The sequence below is a fragment of the Apteryx rowi genome, unplaced genomic scaffold (assembly GCF_003343035.1).
Source record: "Apteryx rowi isolate R43461 unplaced genomic scaffold, aptRow1 scaffold_66, whole genome shotgun sequence".
Taxonomy (NCBI): Eukaryota; Metazoa; Chordata; class Aves; order Apterygiformes; family Apterygidae; genus Apteryx; species Apteryx rowi.
Genome location: NW_020450938.1, coordinates 2,117,632 through 2,141,708, shown reverse-complemented (window position 1 = coordinate 2,141,708; position 24,077 = coordinate 2,117,632). Strand labels below are relative to the sequence as shown.

At 41.0% G+C, this 24,077-nt stretch overlaps 1 protein-coding gene across 1 annotated transcript; it reads right to left on the bottom strand.

The window, feature by feature from the left end:
• Positions 1–3,736: 3,736 nt before the first annotated feature.
• On the bottom strand, positions 3,737–23,641 carry UNC93A (unc-93 homolog A). The gene is made up of 9 exons (XM_026085097.1): positions 23,555–23,641; positions 20,448–20,629; positions 19,432–19,661; positions 16,379–16,507; positions 13,249–13,466; positions 12,033–12,168; positions 10,440–10,571; positions 4,877–5,109; positions 3,737–3,880 (listed from the first exon to the last, which is right to left on the bottom strand). The coding sequence occupies exons 1-9, from the start codon at positions 23,639–23,641 to the stop codon at positions 3,737–3,739; spliced, it is 1,491 nt and encodes a 496-aa protein (XP_025940882.1).
• Between the last annotated feature and the right edge of the window lie 436 nt (positions 23,642–24,077).

The window sequence follows — 24,077 nt, the reverse complement described above, 5'->3', positions numbered from 1 at the left end:
AACGTTTATTGTCTTTTTTTCTGCTTTCTTTCCTAGGACTTCTCTTTCATGCCTGCTTGCTAAACAGCACTTTGTAAAAACATGATAAAATTAAAAACTAAAATGTACAACAACTAAACAATTTTTTTAGTACCTGGCAAAGATTATTAAATTAAAAAAAAGTTGTAACTGAAGTAGCCATAATAAGCATCTGGATGAATCAACTTACAGACTACAGTTAGATTTGAGTTTTCTGCATGATGCAACATTGCTACTAGTAGTGTTTCAGTGAAAGGCACTGTGGCATGTGAATCCAGGGGCACGGTAAACTGTGCCACCATGGTCTTCACTAGGTAATCATAAATTAAGCTGTTAGTAATGTCTGAACAATGCAGCCTTCTTTGGTGTTTTGTTCACGTCAGCTTGTATCAGTGGAACATCTTTAATACCTCTGGTATTCAGGGAGTAGTTTACAGGATACTGGCTCAACAAGGCTGAATATAATAGATGTCAACTTCAAATTCCCTGGTAATTATGAGATACAAAGAAAATAAAACATTTTCACTAACAAAGAACACCTCCTTGCTTTTAAAGAAGTCATATCACATATAAGCAATTTCTAACTGAAGTGCAATTAGCAAAAGACAACTTTGGATTAGTCATTGGTCTAAATGAGTGAACACAAATTTCACTCACTTTACTCTGTGTAAATATGTGCCTAGATGAACACTCATCTCTTCATTCAGTGAAATTTTGCCTGCATTCCCACGGGGCTTTCTTTTTAGCCCATTCTTCAATAATTTGGAGATCCATCTGTGTATTTGCAGGCATTCTTTCACAATGCAAAAATCTAACTAACTGCATTAAAATTTAAACATCTACCTACAGCTGCTGCAGACTGACATCCAGAAACCATGATATTCCCTTTAAAAATAAAAGAACACCATCGTGCATCTCTTGCAGCTCCACATACAACTGCAATAATACTGGCACTGTGACACCAGCCAGAACTCCTGCCTGCCATTAAAGGAATACATGCAAACTTAGGGGTTGCTTTTCATGGCTACTTGGGATAGGTCCATGCATTTCTGTTGCTCATTTGTACACCTCTGTGAGGCAGTCACAATCTTTGGAAATATGGTCCTTAACAGTTAAGCATTAAAACAGTTTGTTTGCTGTGTTAATGGGGCATATTGCTATAAAATTAAACTCATCAGACTGATTAGTCTGGTGAGTCTAGACTCAGTCATTAGACTGGTAGTCTGTYGCATTAAGCCTTTAAACCCTCATGGCCACGGATCGTGACACGGATTTGGAAGCTGCCCACTCGTTGATTTAATTTCAGCAATCACCATTATAATTATTTCTTTAGCTCACGATTTCTGCCTGGTAAGCAGCAATATATTTTAAGGCTGGAAAGGATCGCTGGCTCATCTCGTTTCAACCCCTGTATATCCCAGGCTATATGACTTCATCCAGGTGCTCGTACAGACAACTAGTGTTTGACTAAAGTCAAGGCATAAAGGCTAACTCATTGATAACAGCATTTTCTTTAAACATTGGAGCTTCGATGGTACAAAATCTGCCAGCAGCAGGATTAGTATTAGTAGTACATATTGTTAGTACTAAAGCAACTTTGCTAAAGGAGCAGGGGCAAGACCGAACAGGTACATACTGAGTTTGCATTAGCACCTCTTGCCATCTAAAACGCGGTTATTGCTTATATTAGAGGGAGGCGTCACCTCGCCCCCGAAACCCAGGCGGGCTCCCTCCTGCAGGGCGAGGCGGCGGGCCGGAAATGCGCGGTTTCCGCACAAACCAGGGCCCGGAGAGGAAGTCTCCGGCAGGTCTCCGTCCATCCCCCAACCCAACCGGACCCGACGAGGGGCACGTACCTCCCGCGGCTCCCCGTGGTGCCGTCGGCGGCCCGGCGCGCCGGCTGAGGCCTGCTGCTGCCTGCGAGGCCTGGCCTCGCCGCCACCGGGGCGCGGGGAGAGGGCGAGCGGCCGCCGCTCCACGCCGCGCTGTGCCCGCGCCCGTGCCCGTGCCCGTGCCCGCTGCTGCCCGGCTCGGCGGTGCGGGCTGCTGGGGGCCGCCAAGGGGCTGGCGGGCAGTTGCCTAGCAATGGGAAACAGCCAGCTGGCACAAAGGCGGAGAACCGCGGCGCAGCCGGCTTGGCGGCGCCTCCGGGGCTCCTTCGCCCTGCTGTGGTGAGCCGAAGCCTGCAGTACTTCCCCGCAGGAAGGCGGGAATGAGTGGGAGACAGGGGTTGGTGCTGGTTTTGTCTTTTTTAACCCTCCGTGTCCTCTTTACCCAAGCTGCACGGTGACGACGTACCTACAGGGAGCCGGAAGGGAGAAACCCCGTCACCCGCTGCAGGCCAGGGCAGACCCTGTCTGGCACAGCGCTCGGGGCGGCCGGCGTGCAGAAATGAGGGCTTCCTGGGCGCTGGGGAGGCCGTCAGAGGCCTTGCTGGTCCCCAACCTCCAGCCCAAGACCCTCCAGCTGCTCAGACCTTTGGCTTATGCCCCGAGACCCAAAGGTACTACACGCTTGCTCAGAACAGTTGCTTCATGTTTCAAGACTGATTACCTGTACCTGACTCTCTTGTGTTTCAGATGAATGCTGTAATTCCTAGGCTACCTAAAACCTGCTTCCTGAAGAGAGGCTGATGCGTGAGTCTCTGAAGTCTCCGTGAGGAGTGGCTCGGCTGTCCTTTCCCAAGGCCTTTCCTCACGTCTGGCACAGGTGGTCCCTCCCTTGAGGAGCTCCCTCATGCATTGGGTTCTCTTGCTTAAACGCTTGTCTCTCCTCATATGCCTTTAGGGAAGTACAGTTTGTGACTGAAGATTTCAGGGGACACAAGGCATTTTGGAGATAAGCATTTTGGAGATAAACATGGGCTTATTGCCCATTGCCAGGCTTGTAGCTCTTGAAGGCTTTAGACACATGGATTCATCTTGCTACGACTTCAAACCCTAAAGTTCGTGTCCACTGAGACTGCTAGCGCTGCTATCAGATCGGTTGTCATTAACCTCACACAATCAGAGTCAGACTGATAAAAGCTTTTGTTTCACTGTGAACACGGTTGTTGCTGTGGCTAAGATCATAGGTTGTGTAGTAGTGAGACGTGAGGTAGATGATAGAGAAGGGTGAGTCTGCCTGCACCCTGCTGCCTGTTCAGGCGTCAACACAACAGCACATACATTGCTTGCTGCCTGCTCAACTGAAGCAGGGCTCATGGAGGCTGGCTTGGCCATGAAAGCGCAGAGGCCTCACACCACAGTGACTTCAACCAGGATTTTGTTTCTTGCATTTCAGTAAGGAGGTGTTTCTAGCTCAACTTTTGCCTTATGTTGTGTTGAAACACTATGCAGCAAAATCCCTATTGACTTTACAGTAAATAAAATCACATAAATTTCATAAGTGTGAACTGTTCATGTATAATGATGTTCTAAACAGCAATTTCAGTTTTGGTGGTGTCTAAGACAGTCAGACATCTTCTTCCTACCCTATCCGAGGAATAAACATGTTCACTGTATCTCCACATGTATCTGTGGCTTCCATTAGCAAAGTAATTGAGCTTTTCCTTACACCACCTGTGGGATGGAAGAGTCCCCAGATGGGGACTCATCCTCCAATCAATTAGTTTCAAATGTTAACTCCACTGTATGCAGCAACACAACTAACACTGCAGTTTATTTCTAGGGCAGATACTAATCTTGGAGGTGAACAGCATTCTCTTACATTGTCTGCCTCATGCAGAGGATATGATCATGGTGTCATTACCAGTAAAGATCATAATATCTGTATGCTGCTCTCTCTTCAAGGCGTTGGGACACTGCTCAGTAATTTCACAAAAGCACTCTCTTCCTCGCAATAAAGCCACAACAATCCAGACCTTACAACAATATAAAATGGCTAAAACTAAACAGAACTTTAGATGAGAGGAGTCCTGTATGAAAAGCTAGTCTTAGACTCATATAGGTCTCAAAGAGATATTTTAGTGTGGGTCCATCCCTCTTTTCTCCTTCTCACTATATGACTTGCGCTGTTATCTGCATCCTGTTCATGGCTGGGTCCCCAAGCAGATGCCCTGGCTGCTTACCTATAAAATATCTATATCCATAGGTGGGAAAGGTCATTATGACTTTAAGGATTTGGTGATGTGGAAGGTATCTGTTTTGGGGGAAGGCTGACTGAAGTGGTGAGGGAAAAATTTGAAGCAGGAAAACCAAAAGAGTACCATGATGAAGGAACAACATCAGCAAAAACACTGTCATCTGAAGACCTAAGACAAATTGGTGGACTCTTCAGTTAGTGGATTTTATGATGTTTGGATACAAACTATAGATACAGCCAGTCCATATGATGTTATATACAGCAAATTGTAAAAATGCAGGATGAGAACAATACAAATCTTTATAAATAGTGATTCCATACTATGGTGTGTGTTCTCTGCAAACAGCTCAGCGATCCCAGTTGCTGTCTTCTTCTGATGTTGCTTGTGTGCTTTTCATGTTTGGTTCTAAATCTATTGTGCCATGTCTGATCCACAGATACAAAAACAGAAGGATTTTAAAAGTTTTAAGTTAAAAAAAGATTTTATTAGTTAAAAATAGACAAAATTTAGTTGGTCATATGTATGAAAGGATGAAGTCAGATAATCTTCCCTTATAAAGCTGAGATGACAAAAGGATTTTTTACTCCTAAGACATGTATATTACTCAGAGCTTGAAATCTGTTCCTTTACCCTGTTTCTGGAAACAGACAGTACACTTTAGAACACCGTTGGAGACACCGTATGTAGGAGGAGCTGGCCAGCTTGCTGTGCGTGCATCACTCTGACCCTGTTGGATCACATGCGTGTTTCCTGGGTAAGAGATCCTATTTTTACCTTTTCTGCAGTGGGTGTAGTAGGTGTCCCAGGAGAGCTCTTGGCTTCTGTGTATTCTACTACTCCATACATCACCATAGACACCACAAGCACAGCCAATAGGATGTACAATTTGATGTAGACTTGCAAGAAGGTGCTATAACCAAAAGCAATGACAAATCCAACTGATTCCCAGAGGCGGTAGTTTGCAAAGGCAGCCTCCTTGTGTTTCTCGAATAAAACACCATAGAGTCCTGTGAGGAAGGAGAGACAAGGCTTGTGATGGTTAAGTCTGAAACCATTTTCTGCAATGGTGTAAATAGACACAATGGTGAGAATAAACTGTCCCGCATAAATGTCAGATCAAGGAGAATAAAAGTTTTGTCTTAGAATATTTTGCACTCATACAAATTGTTATAAGAAGTTAAATAACAGAGCGAAAGTGACAAAATATAGAATATTGGAGAAAAAAGGAACAAAAATAGCAGGAAGGCAGAAAGAATCTTTTCTGTTGAAGTGAGGTGGCAGGAAGTTCATTTTTCAAACTATCAGCCAAAAACAGGAAGGTTCTCACACTGACCAGTGAGAACGTAAATAAGGAGGAAGAAAAAATGGACAGAAATGGCACTCTGTGCGGTAGAGTCTCCATGTACAGCTATATGGAGCCTGAGAAGTCTTGACCAAATCCTTACAACCGTTCAAAGAACAGGGGATAGGGTCGTTAGGAACCAAGTTGCTTTTACCATGTGGGGTAGAAAGGATCAAGGAACCATAAAGAACTCCCTGCTGGCATCCTTCCCAGTTCTGTGGGAGAAYCTGCAGGGACCCTGCATACACTGTGTACTTTTTCTCAAACCATTTCTTTTGTCCACCTAAGAACGTGCAGAGACTATTTACATAAAATACCTTGTTTTCATCAAAACTTGGCTTTTGGAAACTCCTAGGTAAGATTTTCACAGTGTTACCAGTGGTAGCAACTTGTGCTATTCATACTAGCTATGTTATATGAAGCAAATAAACAGATCCAAAACACTTGAATCAGAGTCCTGGAAAATAGAATACAGAGCTACAACTGTGCTCATATTTAATATATGAAAGAGATTTGCTTCTCAGAGATAATCCAGTTTCCAAATTTTCTGCTCCTGAATGAACTGGCAAAAATGATATCCTTGAGGCATACCAAACCTGTGGACAGCAACCGGATAACTTGCTTGCTGATAAAGACTTATGTGATTGCACAGGGTTAAATCAATTGCCCTATTCCATTTGTGTTAACTGGAAAGCTCTCACTGAGTTCAGTCAGCTGCACACACAGAACTGGGATTCAGGGAGGGATCCCAGCCTCCACATATGACTGGTCAGGGACACAGAACAGGGAAGAGTGTCTGCTTTCCTCTGGGTGCTGAGCTAGCACCAGTGGCATTTCCACTGATTCAGCTGTGGTGTGTAGGGAGGGAGAGGGAGGAATACAATGAACCTTGACCCTTCTTATCCACTTTTGTATCTAACAGCACATCTGTTTAGAATATGCGCATTCAGCTAAAAGAGGCAGAGGAGTACAAAGTTCTCTAGAAGTGTGGGTAGACTCAACTAACCTTTCAGCTTTGTTATGAAGGGGAAGCCATGACGTGTATGTAAAAACTCACTGCTTCCTGATGACTACACGATGACATTTACTGAATGTTTCAATTTATTAAGTGAGCAGACATGATGGAAAACCTGGGCGAATGTATCACAACATGTACTTAGTTCATTAACCTCACTGAGTGTAGTGTACTGCGATTTTTTTGATAATCCTTCATAGTTTTGCCTAATAAATGAGCTGTTGTACAAGTTGTTCATAGCAGAGACTCTGCTGATGTGCCCTGTGTTTTCTTCTGAAAAAGGATTTTTGCATACATGAAAATAGCAGATTAGTGAAGGGAGTTTTGTATAGGATGGTTTCTGATGCCATGACACATCTAAGTGTAAAGATTCTGGCTTTTAGCTGGTAGCTTTTTTTTTGCTATTTTGAAGCTTTCTTTTTTAGTCAAAACAATGGGGGAATCAAGTGGGGATCAAGTTTGAAGTTAAGCTATGGGAAGAGCTGGCTTGGCAGGAAAGTTCTAGTTTCCAGGATGCATATGTGGTATTAGCTAGCAGTCACATAGGAACACRATAGTTTCTCTTCCTCAAATCTAAACATTTGTCCGTATCACAAATGCTGTTGAGTGCAGTGTTTGGCACAAGCTGCCTGGCTGAAGCTTCAGGAGGACTTGCAGGACTGAGCAGAGAGGCTGTTAAGTCTGAATTCTTGCTGGCAGTGACAGACCTTCACTTTCATGGAAATAAATCCCTCTGCTTACCCCTGCCTCTGTTTTGCTGCTCCTCCACCTTCCTTACCTTCCCCTGGTACTTGTAGGCATGTGTATACAACAGGACTGCTGGAAATCATTTGAATCCAGTTCTATAAACTTTCCAGACTGATTCATATCCTTTCTAAAGAAGCTTGTCTGGCTGGAAAGAACTTTATTTTATTGCAGTCTACCTGATAGACTTGTGCTACACAATTGTTTTGTATGAAGTGCAATTATTACCAGGAAGGTAATAACAGCAGCTGTGTTCAGTTTAGATAAGAGAGGGTACCATGCACTCTGAAATGAGATGGGTTCCATTGGAAATAAATGAGAGCACACACACACATACACAAACATAATAGGAAACCTTTATAAGATGAAGTGACTCATCTAGTATGAGCCTATATATCCTCTAGGGGGGACTCTAGTACTAACTATCTACCATAGACCAGAGCAAACCATTTCTGATTACTCTAAAATGCCTTAATTATGGGGCACAATGTTGGTGTTTTTATTCAGCCTATTGATACYGAAGGGGCATTCATGGGAACTTGCCAAAGGAAGGACCACAGGTCTTAGCCCCACAACTACTATTTTAGAGATCTTAGTCTCACAGCCTTTGGAGTTGGGAATTTCTTGCATGATATTAATGCTCTTACCCCTGTATAAAACTGATGAAGGGGAGAAGAGATTTAGTCCTAAATGGGCATGACAAAGTGAAGATCCTGTTCTGGGATGCTTCTTTATGGAATAATGTCACTGAATCTCTCTATTAAGGTCTCTATTAAGATCATCACTCAATAATCCAGTGCGACCTGTGCAGTTTTGTTACTGGGAGCTGCAGAACAGCTGAAGGTACAGAAAAAAAAGATGTGCATACAGAAAGACTTYTTCTTCCCCCTCCCCAGCTAGCCACAAAATGTGAAATTGTCATAAATATCTTCCAGGAATTTGGGACAATACAGTACTGTAATAGAGGTCAGTCTTGCCACAGCACTGCAAAGCTCATTAGCCATTTTGTAAGCACAAAGCATTGTTCATCATCTGTACCGCTTCTGGGGGAACTGCAACCATTTCACAGCCTCATTCTGTGCCCATTGGGTCTTCTGTACCTAACAACTTTTCCTAACAATGGCTCAGGGTCCCCCTTCATCAGGCATGCAAGGTTCTCAGTGAGGAGATGTCCTTCCCAAAGGAGTCAAGTGTTGGAGGGCAAGGCTTGCAGGGGAAGAGAGAAGCAGGAGAGTCTCTCCAGTGGGAGACTGAGCTCTCAGAAGAGTTTTGGGAAAAAGCTTGATGAATAGTCCGGAAGACTGTTGGCTGAAGAGGCAAGAAATGAATGAATGGCTTTAGTTCAGAGAGGGCAAATCACCACTGATACCATCTTTCCATGAACCTGAGTAATGAGAGCTGCCGATTTAAAATTGTACCAAAGGCACAAGACTGTGTGTTGGGATGAGAGAAGATGAGAAGGTGTTGCTTGATGTGCATACCTGCTCTCATCTGAGGGATATGATCTGGAGCTGCCAGAGTGACAGAGAAGTCCGACTGTTCACTTCCCTGTTTGTAGAGGTGAGACTGTACATATGCTGGGAAGGAAATTGCTTGTAAGTGCCAGGCAAAGGACCATGGTGTTTTCCCTTTGGCTCTCTAGGAGGAACATGCTGATTCACCCAGTGGGCAAAGTCATCTAAACTACTCAAGCAACCAGAGGGATAAGGASAAGAGAGGCCCAGCCACACACCCTCATGTGGGCCCAGGTGAGCTAGTTCTGTCAAATGCGTATTCATATGGTATCAATCAAATCTGAATTGGAGATGAAGGAAAAAATTATTCATGAAATAAGGAAGCAAAACATGTGAGCAGATGGGAAAGCATTTAACTGTGTCTTGCTGACACAGATTATGGCATTGAGCTAAAAACTCTCTCACTGACAATCAATACCAGACTGTAATTCAATTCACCAGACACTATAGCTCTTTCTTGCTCTCTCTAGCACTTTAGAATCTGTCTTCAAGTTGCATGTACTTCAGTCTCTCTGTAAGAGAACTTCCTCTGGTTTTGAGTGAGCTATAAGTTTAAAGAATCCCTTACAGCAGTGAATTTGTATCAGCTCATTATATGAACTGTCATATCTAATCACAAAACAGACAAAAGAAAAAATTATAGACAGGTGTAATGCCTCAGACAAGAAGCCCAACCATATACTTCCAGTAACGGACTCTCAGGATAAGAGTGTAGAAAATGAGACAAGTACAGAATGATCTTTCCCCTCCAATGCCCTCCTGATTCTGGCAATCAAAAAGTAGGGACTTCCTGAGTTGGAGAATTCCTCTGGACTGTCTGGCTTAATAGCACCCAAGAATATTTCCTCACTGAAGTGATGTAATTCCACCTTAAAGCCATTTACATTTGTGGGTTTTCATAAACCCTTTGGCATTGAATTCCACGGTTTAATTGTGCGTTGTATGAAAAAGTATTTCCTTTGTTTTGTATTAAGACTGCTGCCCGATAACTTCATTTGGTGCTTCTAGTTCTGTTATTATAAGAACAGTAAATAAATCATCCTCTATTCACTTCCACATACTATTTATGATCTTACTGATAGTCTCCCTTAGTTATCACTTGTCCAGGATAGAGTGTCCTAGTATATTTAGTCTTCCTTCATGTGGAAGTCTCCCATGACTTTACTCATTTTTACTGCCTTCTTGTACCTTATTATATTTGATTATATGTTTTCTGAAATAGAGCAAATCAGAACTGCATGCATCATGGATTTACTTGGTTGCATAATGTTGCTCTCGGTGGTTTTCTCCTTCAATTTCTTTCTGATTACTCCTAACGGACTATTTGCTTTGTCTATTGTTGCTGAGCTTTGAGTTGATTTTTTTCAGAGTACTCTCCCTTATTACAACAGACAGGCTAAATATATCATTCTTCTGAACTGTGTAGTTTTCTTTGAAAAACCCATACTCCTCCAGAAGATTTATTCTGAATCTGTCATCATCCTCCAGGATGTTCCCCCTTCTACACCTTAGAAAGAACTGCTTTTATAAACGTCTAGTTATTTATTCCCAATTTGATCTTATTTGTTTTACTGTCTGGTGAGCTATCATGTTTCTTTCATATTCCATCTTAAACCCATTATAATTTTTATGCCCATGTGTCCTAAAACAGGTTGCTTATAAATAAGAACATGCAGATTTTTATATCTCAAGAGAATTCATTTCACTTTCACCAGGACTTACCATTAGTTTGTGTCTGCCAAATGGCATCAGATATGCCCCAAAGAGCAGGGAATATGAAAAACACAACAAGCTGGTTAGGATGAGGTTTCCACAGCAGTAGTGCTATTATACTGGCAATGTTTGTAACTGTAGCTGTCAGTTTAGAAAGAAAGAAGAGAAATACAAATTATTATAAGCAGGACAGATAGGACAGGTAGGTAAACTTTCAAATTCTTCCTCCAACTAAAACGCAAGGCAATTCTTTTGTTTTCACTCACTGAGTTGATATCACATGAAACACAAGACAACACAGTCCTTTAACAGTCTTTAATTAATAATACTGAGCACTGTCCTAAACTCAGAGATCCTCTGAGCTGATATGGCTTTTATCCTAAAAGTCAAGAACTGCCATTGGGAACAAGCAAAGCAAAACATCATTGAGTAGGAGAAGGTGCTGCCGAAAGATTTGGAATCYTGGAGTGGGGCATGTGGAAGGGGAAAGGAAACACTGTTCTCTTCTCTTTGTATAGTTCTTAAACACAGATTTCCTTTCAGGGCCAGAGGAGACAAGTAAGCATATATAGAAGGATCTGCTGTCTTTCTGTCTTTCTTTTGCAGGCAGAATGTAGATTAGTCACTCAAAGCCTGTTCAGGAGAATTGAGGGGTTCAGAGGTCTTGGATTACTAAAACCATATTTTCTTGGATTGTTGGTTATTTTTAAATCTAAAATGATTTTCCTGAGTGAAACATATGCTAAAGACAGACATAAAAATATAAGAAACACTAAATTAGTGACTGCAGCATGAAGGACTCTAAATTTCTTCTTCTTTGTCCAAGCTTAAAAATTCCTGTGGAGGAAACGTCCAGAAAGATGCACACAGGCTTCATGGAAGTACACTTCACTCTGAATAACTTAGTGGATACTGGGACACAAATGAAATATTTTTTGATATTTTTCTATCTCCAGTTATTCACTGGAACAGTGTCCTCTAGAGAGAAAGATGTTCTTAATTATGCAAATCTCTTCTCATGGCAACCTGAAAACTATTGGCCATTAGACAGGCCCTCAAGTTATTCTAGCCTGACATACTGGCATATTTTTCACCATATAGAACAAGCAGTTAAAATGACACAGTCCAACCTTTAAAATTTGTCCTGAAATGATCAGACTGGTTACTTAAAATTCCAAGTTCTCTGATACCCTCTGTCTCAAGTTAATGGTATCTCTTATTAGATTCTCTGTGGTTTTCACCCCATAAATGTGAGGAGGTTTGACCTGGATAGAGAAATCCTTCTCAGGTATAGACATCCGTATTGTAAGATCATTTATCACCAGTTGCATTAGAGCTATAATGCTGTTTCTGAGTAGATAGTGCCCTCAAAAGCAGGGTGAACTATACCACCAGCAAAATAATTTAAGGCAATGACTCGAATGCAGCAGTTAACTGTGCTGCCTCTCTTCTTATGAATCATGTTTGTCTCCAGATCATTTTGGTTTTAATTGATAGCTGATAACAAGATCACTCTTTGTCCTGCATGCAAGCAGGTGGGGGGCAGCACTGGATTTGACAAACCACATGAGATGATCAGTCCTTCAAGTGACCTTTACATACCTATTGCAAATAGAAGTTTTCTTCCTGTGAACTGAGAGATCTTTCCAAAGAGCAGAGAGCAGAGGGAATTTGTAGCTGCAAAGCAGATCATCACAAAGCCAACATAATGTATCCCCAGGGCACAGGTCACATAGGTCTGGAAGAGAAGAGACAGTGGTGACACATTCGTTTTGGTGAAAATATGCGGCTGAGGTTCAAGGGTCTTAGCCTGAGTATTTGGTAAATAGCCAGCATGGACATGATCAAAGGAGCATAGCTACAGAGTTTGCTGACAAGTCTCTGGAATACTGACATAGCTGGCCTTCAGCAGTGTTACTCCTAACCCAGTTCCCAATCAGATTGGTGCCTTGCAAACAGAGCAGTAACATGCAGGGAAAGAAATTGGAGCACTGCTTGCTGTGCAAATAAACCTCCTGGTGGTGGCATGAAGAATGCTCTGCCCTTCCCTTTATAGCCCATGAGATGAGAATTGACAATCAGCACTATAACTGCTGTGGAGCAGCTCCCAGGAAATGAGGAGGACTTCACCTATAAGAACATACAGCAGCAAATACACTCTTCCCTCTGCTTATATTTGAGGTTTAAAAGCTTAAGTGTCAAATAAACAGCTCAGGAGGTTTGTTGCCTTTCTTTGGAGACTTTCTCAGCAAACGTCTGGAGAACACACCTGCTGTGTACTAGGCTTTATAGAGAAATTGGAGGAGCAGAGGTGGTTCTGATCATTTCAGTCTGTCAGGTTTTGGAACCTGTTGCATTTGTGACTGGTGAGGGCTTGTGACCAGCTGTAAAGGTCTTCAAAATAAAATATGCAGTGTGTGTACCGACTTGCACTTATAAAAATTCTGGGGAAACCAGAAAGAAGGGAGATATAAAAGCTTTGCAGACTTCTGGCTTTTCTCCCAGTTTGTTATTTATAACAAGCTGAAGAGCTTGAACCTGTAGCTCTCTGCTGTGGCCTCCACTGATGAGTTAAGATCTCCTCAATGTTCTTTTTAAGGCTGTTCCAAGGGACATATTTACTGATGACCTCTCCTTTTTGATAATGTCACTCAGAGTTCATTCAAGTAGAAATAAACAGTAATTTGGCTAACCACAAATTGCCATTGAAAGTATCTTAATATAACAAGTAAATATAGATCAGATGCAATAGTAAGACACAAAGGCACAAAGAACAATCAGGCACAAATAGATTTGTCATTGTCATAGTCATCCACACCTTTGTGTAGTCACCAGCAAGAAATCCCTGTTCAAACCCACTGTACATTGTCAGAGGGATTAGAAGACACTGCCTTTTATCTTTAAGTTGCTGGAAAGTTGCTAGGAACGTAGACCAAAAGGATGGTGTCTTTGTTATTTCTCTCTCAGTCTCTGCTTGGTCAGATTTGATCTGGTCCAGAAATATAACAATCAGCAACACAGCTAGCACACCACTAGCTGCAAAACAAAACAAAAAGGTTCATGAAAAAATGAGAAATGCTAGAAGAATGATGGGAAATTGCTTGCTGCTTTATTGTTCTGACTTAGTGCTTAGCTCTGTATGAGATGTTTTGGCAGATGAATTTGATTCCACTTCAGTATAAAGGCCATTTCTGTGTAAACAAGAAGGCCTGATCTAAATTCACATCTTCTGCATACAGCTGCAGACCTTGCAAATCCTGTCTGCTTAACTGTGACTTGCCTGTTACAGCCACCAGGCCAGCTGCACTGCTGCAGAGGGCAATGGCTCACCCTTCCAGGTCAGGTCAGAGGTCCCAGGGATGGGGAGCTGGCCAGAAAGAGCTCCCTTTGGATCTGTCAAAAGGCTTTAAATCAACACAGGAGAGGAATATTCACTTTCAGTGCCAAAGTATTCATGGTTAGGGGGGATCTTCCTTCAAATGCATGGAAAGAAAAATAAAGGGCTAGAAGTAGAACTGCTGTCTTAGATCCCAGTATATATTGGTTCTTTTTTTTTTTTCTTCCCCCCCTTTCTTTCTTTTATTTTTTTCTGAGCAATGCTTTGAGTAAGGAATATGTACTATTTTAAAGATGACAGTGAGCAACTCAGGATTACTTGATAAAGATGGATGYTACAGCTTTGAACCTATAACTTCCTAGCAGCAACAGCATATAAAAGAGTAAATTGTGTAGTTAATCAACAAATGATTGTGTATGTATTGGTCTGTTTGTTGCTTTTCAAGTGAATCAATAGGATTTTGTTCGTGTTGTCAAGAAGATAATTGTAGTTCATAATATACAAGAAGCAGCAACAGAGTGGCAACTGATTGCTTTATAACAAATGTGAGCTGTGATTATGTCTCCTCTCTTACTGATGTTGACTAGAAATCCATCCATGGAAGCAAATGGATTTACAGAATAAGAGGAGAATCAGTTCCCTCTTCCCCTCCACATTGCTTGTTTAATGTGCTCCTTTGGTATGGTATCTGTGTAAGGGTATGTTCTTTTAATGTCCAAATACATTAGCAAATTGACAGTAAACTGCCTCAAATTTTTATTCTGTTTTATTACTTATTTCTCATGCATATCTCTTAAAATGGAATATATTTTCCCAAGTACAGGTTTTCCACTATGGCTGGAGTGTAAACCATTAGTGATGTAAATGATTGTCAGCTCTGTCAGGGTGTTTACTAGTGTTCATGGACTGATTGCAGGATATTTATGGATGAGAGCAGGACATTCACATCTACAGAACAAATATTCTAACAAATGTGTCAAGTGAATCAAGAGCAAGTATAGGAGACAAGTAACTATATGGCTTTAGAGCGGTTGGTATGAACACAGATAGAAATATCCACACTCCTCAAGAAAACTAAACAACAAAACACTTATCTATTATTATCTCCACCAAAGCTGTGCCAAATATGTATTCAGAAACTAAATAGAGGAGATATATAAAAAATGTCTGTGAATGAAATATTTAGCTATTTAGTTTCCCTCGAGGTAGGAAAACACATATCTTTTATTAAGAGCTTAAAAGAAAAATGAGAGCCCACTGATGTTGGGTCAGTAGACAGCAGGGTTGCATTCATTTCATATGAGCAAAGCCTAAGGGAGTGCTGTATATGTTAGTCATCAAATTTAGACTTGAACTTGTGAGCCAAACCTGCTTTTAACAGAAAGGCATTAGCTCCAGCACACTTTGGAAGGGGAGTAGGGGAATATTCTTTGCATTTTCACAGCAATTAGGAATGGAGGTTCTGGAAGGAGAGAGGGTTTTCTGTGATGGCCTTGTTTAGTAGGGGCTGGGTCTGACCAGATTGCACATTTTTTGTCTGAATATATGAGAAATTCTGCACATCAATCTCAGCATAAAGAATGCATCTATGTACAGAGAATGCAAAGATATTTTAACTGAAGTAAGGTGACATATTACCTTGTCATACTTCCCTGTTATCCAGAGAAGAATTTATTTTGAGCCAGATACATTTTGAACTTTCCTCATTGTTACAAAATGTCACTGAAAGGTATCTTTACATAACTATTTTTGTCTTTCCAGTTTTTGATAGCATCAGCCTTCCCTGTCTTTGATTCCTCTCTAACCTTATGCAAGGAAGGTCTGTAGCAGCTGTAGGTACTAAATGAAAGAGAGATGTGCCAATCCACCTAGTGTTTCTTTTATTTTTGCCTTTCACACTAAGATATAATTCAAGCACCACAGATGAGACTTGACTGAAATTGTAAAATCTCAGCAGGGAACCCAAAACCTCCCCCAAAATGACTGTATGTTCTGGGAGCTGTGGTTCAGGTCCACCTCGAATTACAGTACGGTTCTTGTGATAAAGCTGTGTTATATGTGGTAAGACATTCTCCAGCCAATTCTGAGGGAACTGTATAGGCATTCCAGGATGGCTAGAAGTTAGCTAGTTCAGGTACCATTAGCAGGGCTGCTATTAGCACCATGGGCTTCTGTGTGCAAATAGAAATCTACTGTCAGTAACTTGTTTGCTATTACTGATAACAAAGACTGTGAATTTAAAGCTATCTCATTTATATCTAGACAAACTTCTCTAATTCTCTAATTGCAGTGTAGGAATACTTTTGATTCTAGTTTGCAGAGAAACACTGAAACAGTGTGGGGCACCATACTGGGCTTCTGCTTTACTCCAGGTGAAAAATAAATGCAAAGCATGTCATGCTCCTTAAGACAAAAATGATGTGGCATTGGCAGAAAGCATTTGAAACTTTTTAAGAAGGAGTTTGTTTACAGCTCAGGGATATCTTACTTCCTATTAGCAAATTGGATTGAAGGAGGAAGTTAGAAACTTAATCTGCAAAATCATCCTTGGTTTCACAAATAGCAGGTTCCCCATCAGTAATATTCATTAAAGTTTGTGTGGATTACTTACCAGTGTAGATCCCTAGCAGAGTGTAGATTAAGGACTTCGAGGGTCCTGCTGACCCAGTGGTGTTAGTGGCATCATTTGTCATGCAGTCATATGCTCCACAGCATGCCAGGTCTTCCTCTGAGATTTCCACTAAATCAGTAAGAACCAAAAGAAAGGCAGAAGAGAGGAGATCAGATGAGTGCAGACTACATAAAAAGATATAATGAGAAGGGAATCCAGTGTTCAGTGGCTGGTCATGGCTTCAAATCCATCCCAACAAAAGAAGTTTAACTCCAGAATGAAAACTTGCTTTAACTGAAACAGTTGCTCAAGACACAGCACTTGATGGTTACAAGGATACTCAATTCAGAGGCTTAAATCTGAATCCAATCTCAATTTTCAGTATTTAAAGTTCCAGTATGTAACTGTACCTCCTAATCATAATACCCTGCAGGACAGATCTCTTAGTTTACAACATCGCTGAACAGTGGGACCTGAGTTCTACAGCCACAGCCCACTGTCCCTCTTCAGGTAATTTCTGTATGTGTTACAGGAATGGAAACCACCTTGAGACACCTTTTCATTTTATAAAATTAAACTGCAATTAGCTGTAACTGAGTCTTCCAAAGAACCAGCTTTTCCTGGCTTTATTACTATTTGAGAACATGAAAATAAAACAGTTTAGCAGGGTGTAAAGTAAGACCTTTGCTTTGTTTAATCTCTTCAGTCTTGTGCTGGGCACATGTCAAGGATGCATCCATATGCAGATTCACACACTGTGTGTGTCACAAGACATAATGCCCTCTTCCTCCTGCATTCTTTCTGTATATACAAAGTACTAACCCAAAGTGTGTGCCTGAATAAGCTGTGTGTAGTGCTGGAGGAACATCAAAAAAACCCCAACTTCCAATTATTTCAACAATTTTTATTGCAGCATTTGTCATTGGTTCAAGCAAACCAAAGGGCAATACAATGTATCTAGGTTGATTCCTTAAATAGGACTTGATCTGTAATTGCTCAATTAACCTTATTGTGTAACTACTACTGTGTTTTTCTTGCTGCTTCCAATCACAGTGACATGAATCAGCTATTCAGTAGCTTCATGAACAGCTTCATTTTCAAGATCAGATAAAACTTATTAAGATGAAGAAAATCATTACCTTATTTTGGCTAGTGGCTATTACTGCACCACTTTGGACAAAAGAACTTCAGCAAAGTTACCACATACAAAAGATGAGTCATACAAAAGATGAATAAAGCATGGAAGAGTGTAAAACTAGTTTTCTGTCTGGTCATAAATCATCTGAAGATGAAGATGCGGAAGCTGCAAGGCATGGTTTGCTCTGCTCTTCTGGAAATATGGCTTGTAATACTGATGAGTGACAAAGGATAACTATCAAAATTTACTTTGATTACTGTCTTCTGTTGTAGTTTTACCTCATGGCGTACCTTGTCTTGCTGTGTGTGGATGCAGTGATGCCAGCAATACGTCAAGTGCAAGTATGTGTCTGAGGCAAGGACTGAGTGCCCTGGAGATCCTTACCCCCACCCAGAAAGATCCCTGTAGACTAAAACTGAGGATCACTGGCAAGGCAGAGTTGGGAAGTTTATTGTATGACTGTTCTTGCCACTGCCCTTGTGCGGATATACCATGCCTTTGGTTTTGAGAGCTGTTCATTGCATACCTCTCAGAATCATAGCATTTCCTGAAATGCAAAATAGGTAATAATGAATAAATAAGAGTTAGAATTTTCCTAGAATTCACAAGTACATCCTTAGATATGAAAGTAGGAGGGGATATATAAGAAGGACAAGGAGGATTTTAATCCTCTTATTAACATCACTTAACATGATGTGAGTTGTGAGGTAGGGGAGGGTAGAATGGCTGCAATCTGTGCAGATCCCACATCTGCACCATGTCTTGGCTACCTCTGCTCTAAAATGAAATGAAAATGGTCAGTCCCTTTTGAAACAGTGTATGGTTCAGTAATTAGGTCAGCATGACACTGTTGCACTTGATATAATCCTTCAGCATTCGGCTTTGATGGTGTTTCATCTATAGTTGCCTGGGTTTAAAGGAAGCCTGATTCTTCACAAGTATCACACCTTGGTAACATCATGGATCATGACAACCACCCTGCCATAAACCTAAGGATTCAAGGTTTAAAACCCGATGCCAGCATCCTGACATTTATGTTTAATCTAATACCTATCTGAATACCCTCCAGAGGACATGTTTAACTGAGCCAGGGAGAGAGGTAACTTCTTGCTATTTATAGTAGCAGTATATATGGAAAGCCCCTCCTTCTGCTTCCATCCTGTTTTGACTTTGATAGGATAGAGAATGCATGCAAGACAGTACAATAATACTGTAGCATTTTGAAAGCTGATGTCTAGGTATTAATTTATCTTCACAACCACTCTTTTAAAGCTTATGCCAATTACAAGCATGGGAAATTATGGCAGTGTTGTTGAGTGATTTCTTCAAGCTACATCAGCATCTGCTGCCTGAGCCTGAAATACAACAGAGGAGTCTTGGCATGTAAGCTCCTGCCAATAGGTAGCTCTATTTCTTCTTGACAATTCTGTAAAGCACTAAATTTTAGTAAGCGCCAACATCAGTTTGACTAACCTTGAACAGAAAATTAATTAAATACTACAAGCTTCCTGAGACAGCTGCTTCAGTGTTTTGCCTTTTGTTTTAATCCACTTTAAATAAAAGTCAGATCTGAAAGACTGTCTCTGCCAGGAGCCAATCTATGTTTTACCAAACAGGAGTGGAATTCAAAAGGAATTCAATAGACATCTATTTCTGAGCTAGTTGTCTGAATTCTCTTTATAGTTGATGCAGAGTTGATTGATAGAAAACAGACACTTCCAGAGAGCAATTTAGCTGAACTGTTTCAGACATCTACCTTTAGATGAGCTAAGTCATATCAGAAGTGCCCGTTTCCACTGACTATGAAGGAGAWTGAGGGTCACTAGCTCAGCTACAGAGATCTACTTTTTAACCATCCAGAGCTAGTTGGTATATATAGTAGAAAGAAATGCTATGATATCTAAATATATTTTACCTTTGTTGGAAGATTGGCCAAATATCAGGGATGAGATAAGATTTCCCCAGACTCCAGAGGACTGAAATACCAGAAAGAAGACCCCAAAATATTGGTTGATAATGTCTTTTCCATTTTTTCCTGCTTTCTCAGCATATGAATTGCCAGCAATGGTGAGGTAAGTGCATTTGGCAGACCAGAGCGGTGCTCCTCCTAACCCCAGGATCACAGAGGTAGGGATCAGTGTGTACCTGCCAAAGAACACTTTATTTAGCACGGTTATCATCCCTTAGCATAATAATCATCTGCCCAAAGATCCAGAGGCAAAAAAGACATCAAAGAAATAGATTTATCCTTTGTGTGATTCAGCAAATCTATTAGATGAAGCAAGGAATGAGCCAACCTTGTGAAGCTTAGGATCTGAGAGCACTTGCAGCTGTGTCCAGGGACTGGCTAGGTCTGTGCTCATGTGCCCTATCCCCTTGCAATTGAGAACTAGATTGCACCTGCCCCTGAGAAGACATAGATCACAACAACTTTCCTCTGCAGAATTATATACCCCTCTTGCTGACGAGCAGAACTGCATTGTCCTTCCACCTCAGAAAGGGCAAGGCAGGAGCTCACTTCCTCCTGTGCTCCCAGAGGCACTAGCTGAAAGACAGCCTCGCCTTCTATCTTTCCAAAATAGTCTTAAAAGGCATTTTTAAATGAAACTTTCAATTTTCTTTTCTTTTTTTTTTCTGAAGGGAAAGTAGTTGTAGTTGTCTGCTACGTACACAAGTTAGAAAAGCAGCTTCAGGTGAATGGGTGGATGGATGCATTCATTCTGGCTCTTTGCACCTTTTCATCTCTCTGCTCCACCTGGTACTGGATTTATCCCTTTTTCTTGCAGGTAACACCTTTTGGGTAGCATCCAACTTTCAAATCCACAACACGGAAGTAGGGTAGAAATTGGGTAGAAAGAGAACTTCACCCTGATGGTTATTTAGTCCACACATAACGGACAGAATTCAATTACTTAAACTGAACACTAGTACCAGCTAGCGTAGAAGTTGCCTAAGGAGAATGCGATGTAGCAGCACATAGAGCCTGCGATGGTCCATTTGCAGCCCAACTTCTTGATGAGGATTGGAGGGAGGAACATGGATGAGAAGATAAGAGCAGCATAGATAACACTTAGGGAAGCAACACCCAGGCCTTCTTCTGAGTGGAGACTGCTCTGCACAGACAAAAACAACGGTTCACACAGACTTTACCACAGACATATGTTACTATCGTGTATGGAGACTGGCTTCAGGCAGAAAGAGACACAGAAACTGGGGCTGGATATCTTTCTTTCCCCAAAACAGTCTGATTAAAGATTTATGGTTTCCCTCACATGATAGCCCATTTATGAAAATCTGATTCAGATCCAGGTGAGGACTGTGAATTTGGGGCTCAGATTCAAAGTTTTGGTAAGTCAGATTTTAGATTATTTAATTTAATTAATTTGAAATTCTCTTTCTTTGAGAACAAGTTGAGTGAAGAATAATCTCTTTTCTTGGTCTTCCCTTTTTGTCTCAAGCAAGAATATCCTTAGATCTATATTGCAAGGGCTGACTCAGCAACAGTGAAAGATTCTTTGCTTTTAACAGRTCTGAACACTTTTAAAATCGGAAGCCAAGGTCTAAAAAACCTAATATCTTTATAGTGGCCCTTTGTAGTTGAAAGTAGTTGAATCACACACATTTTCACAATGGGGGAACAAGATTTTACTGTTCTAACCTGATCTAACCACATCTAGAATAGTGTCCAGTTTTGGGCTCCCCAGTACAAGAAAGACATGGATTTACTGGAACGAGTCCAGTGAAGGGTCGCATGAGAAGAGGCTGAGATAGCTGGGACTGTTCAGCCTGGAGAAGAGAAGGCTAAGGGAGGATCTGATCAGTGTGTATAAATATCTGATGGGAGGATGTAAAGAAGCTGGAACCAGACTATTCTCAGTAGTGCCCAGTGATGGGATGAGAGGCAATGGGCACAAACTGAAACATAGGAAATCCCACTTGAACGCAAGAAAACACTTCTTTACTGTGAGGGTGCTTAAATACTGGACCAGGTTGCCCAGAGAAGTTATGGCATCTCCGTCCTTGGAGATATTCAAAACCTGACTGGACACATTTCTGGACAACCTGCTCTAGCTGACCATGCTTGAGCAGGAAGGTTGGACTAGATGGTCTCCAGAGGTCCCTCCCAACCTCAACTATTCTGTGATTCTGTGATTTTGTATTTTTATGTTCAAAATATTTCTCATATTATCTTGGTAATGTGAAAATAAAAATGAGAAGATCAAAATGCTTCTTATCAACATTTTCTTGTTTGTTTTCATAAAAGCTAACATGATCCCATAAGGTTCCTGAAGGAGGGAGGTGACACTGGAGAGCCCTGAAGGAGACCATGGCTGCCAGTAGCAGCACTGAATTCTGCTGAGCCTGTTGGTGTTTGCCACAGTCCAGTGGAGCAGAGACACATCAGCAGTCACACAGCTCCCACAGCAGGCAGCAGGCATCAGGACAGTGGTGTGCGGAGGTAATTTTCTCTGTTAAGCAATGCTTGTGTCAAGATATTTGGAAATTGAAATAGCTGTTTCGTAAACACGCAGAGAAACTTCCTGATCACAGAGGTCTTAGTTCAGACACAGATATCAAGCACATGATTTTTTCAGCTACAGCTTCTAAAAATTAGGAGCTAGGCCTCCAAAATCATAAGATTAGCTTAATTGTTACCAGAGTTGTTCGGTGGGGAGGGGGATGTTGAAATAGATTATACATATTTTTAATGTTTCTCCTGCAGGCTACAATAAAATAAAATAACCTACTTTTGACTGTGTCTCAACAAGTCCTCCTTAACCACCAAGACAAAATGGAGAAAGGAGGGGGTTATTTTCTGAATCTGCACCACTCCCTCTTGCTGCAGTGGGGGAGACTATGTTCCAGGACTGTTCCTGCAACAGTTCATAGTTTCAGATGGTGTGATTGACCCATGGCTTTTTGTGTTTGACATTTCCCCCCTTGTTAGTCTGCCCAGCTCATAACRTCTCCATCCATTTTTGGGATTGTTTTTGCAGAATTGCTCTGAGCTTGGAATTTGACAGTGTCAGTGAGCAGAAACTGATCTAGGAAAGGAAGGCAGGTGTACAGGACCAGAAGGGACCTCCTCATGAAATGAGGTCAGCCCCTTGTTATTGCAGACAAGTGTATCATTTTATAAAAAAGGAGAAGTTTTAATAAACTTATCCAGCTCTACCTTTAAAGCATACAGATTCTTACACCAGTTGCAAAATTGGTCTAAAACCCAAATGCTCAGGGTCTTCTTTTAGCATCCTGCCTAAACTTGCTCATGGACAACTTAAATCCATTTGTTTGTTATTGGGCCAGCACAGCCTTCTACCCTGAAAAGTTTCTCCTTGTGTTTATCTACCCTGATATATTCTTAAACATCAGTAATATCACTTTTTTTTTTTTTTTTTTTTTTTGCTGTGCTAAACAAGCCAGCTCTGGTGGTATCCTGAGTGTTCAAGTCATTTGTCATTTTAGAAACTCATCTCTGCTACTGGGTTTTAAGATGTTAAAGTCAGTACATGTGACAGTGGTCTATTTTATAAAATGATATTTTGATTTTTGTGTTATATCATGACATCAGGAGTTACTGTATTATTTTATACATACATTATTTAGTGCATTGTACATACATTTTTATTATTTTACATTGCTATATAATAATAATAAAGCTATAGAGATTTAGAAACATTCAAAAGAAGCCTTCTCTGAAATGGAATTTGTTTTCCTTTTTGCAATATTTTCTCATGAGAAAAATCTCACAGAAATTTAATTTTCATTCATACAGCTTTTGTGGATGGAAAAAATGATCTGGCATGAGTATTCAAACTATTTGAGAACTACTAGAATAAAATATTTAGTAGATGCTATGGAGTTTGGGTGAGTGATATGAACCTTTGCCAAGCTGCTGTCCTAACCTACCTCATTGAAAAAAACCTGTGCCCTCCTCACAGAAACCATGGAAAGGCCTTCGTATTTCACAGCACCAGCTGGCCTGATGCTCTTCCGGGCTAGTTGTCCTGTCTACTAGAGGCAGATGCTCCACTTACCTGTAAACTCTGGAGCCCTCCATAAGCAGTAAAGAGAAGTAAAAATCCAAAAGAGATGACCAAAACATTCTTAAGATTCCTTTCCATGTTGACTCATACAAGAAAAAGGTCTGTCAGCGCACAGAGTTGGTCCAATTATTCCAAGGAATGCTTTGAGAGGGAGGAAAAACAGCTTATGTTTTGTTGGAAAAGGTCACTCCTCACTGCATTTCTAGTGAAAAGAGTTGTTAATTATTTGAGGATTGGCCAATGAACTTTACCTTCTCTGATAAGGAAAACTTATGAGAGTGTTACTGTATCACCTGTTGTGACTGTGAGGCAATAATGAATGCTCTCAAAGGACTTTGATATGGGTTTGTTCTTGATATTCAGGTATGTAAGTCACTTGCAGCACTTAAACCAATTTTAATATTGCAGTTATGCATTATATGGTTCTCTCCTATCACTATAAAGATACACTAATCAATAAAGGGCAAAGATTAAAAGATTGCACTGAAATCTATATTAGGCTTATTGCTTAATT

Bases quoted from the DNA above. Each gene is read 5' to 3' on its own strand.
- UNC93A (XM_026085097.1), bottom strand. From the start codon at position 23,641: ATGGAAAGGAATCTTAAGAATGTTTTGGTCATCTCTTTTGGATTTTTA. The intron at 19,662-20,447 runs GTACTAGTGTTC...GTTCTTTGGCAG, and splicing joins GGCAACTTCTACGCTAGCTG to GTACACACTGATCCCTACCT. The intron at 16,508-19,431 runs GTAAAATATATT...TTACTGATTTAG, and splicing joins TGGCCAATCTTCCAACAAAG to TGGAAATCTCAGAGGAAGAC.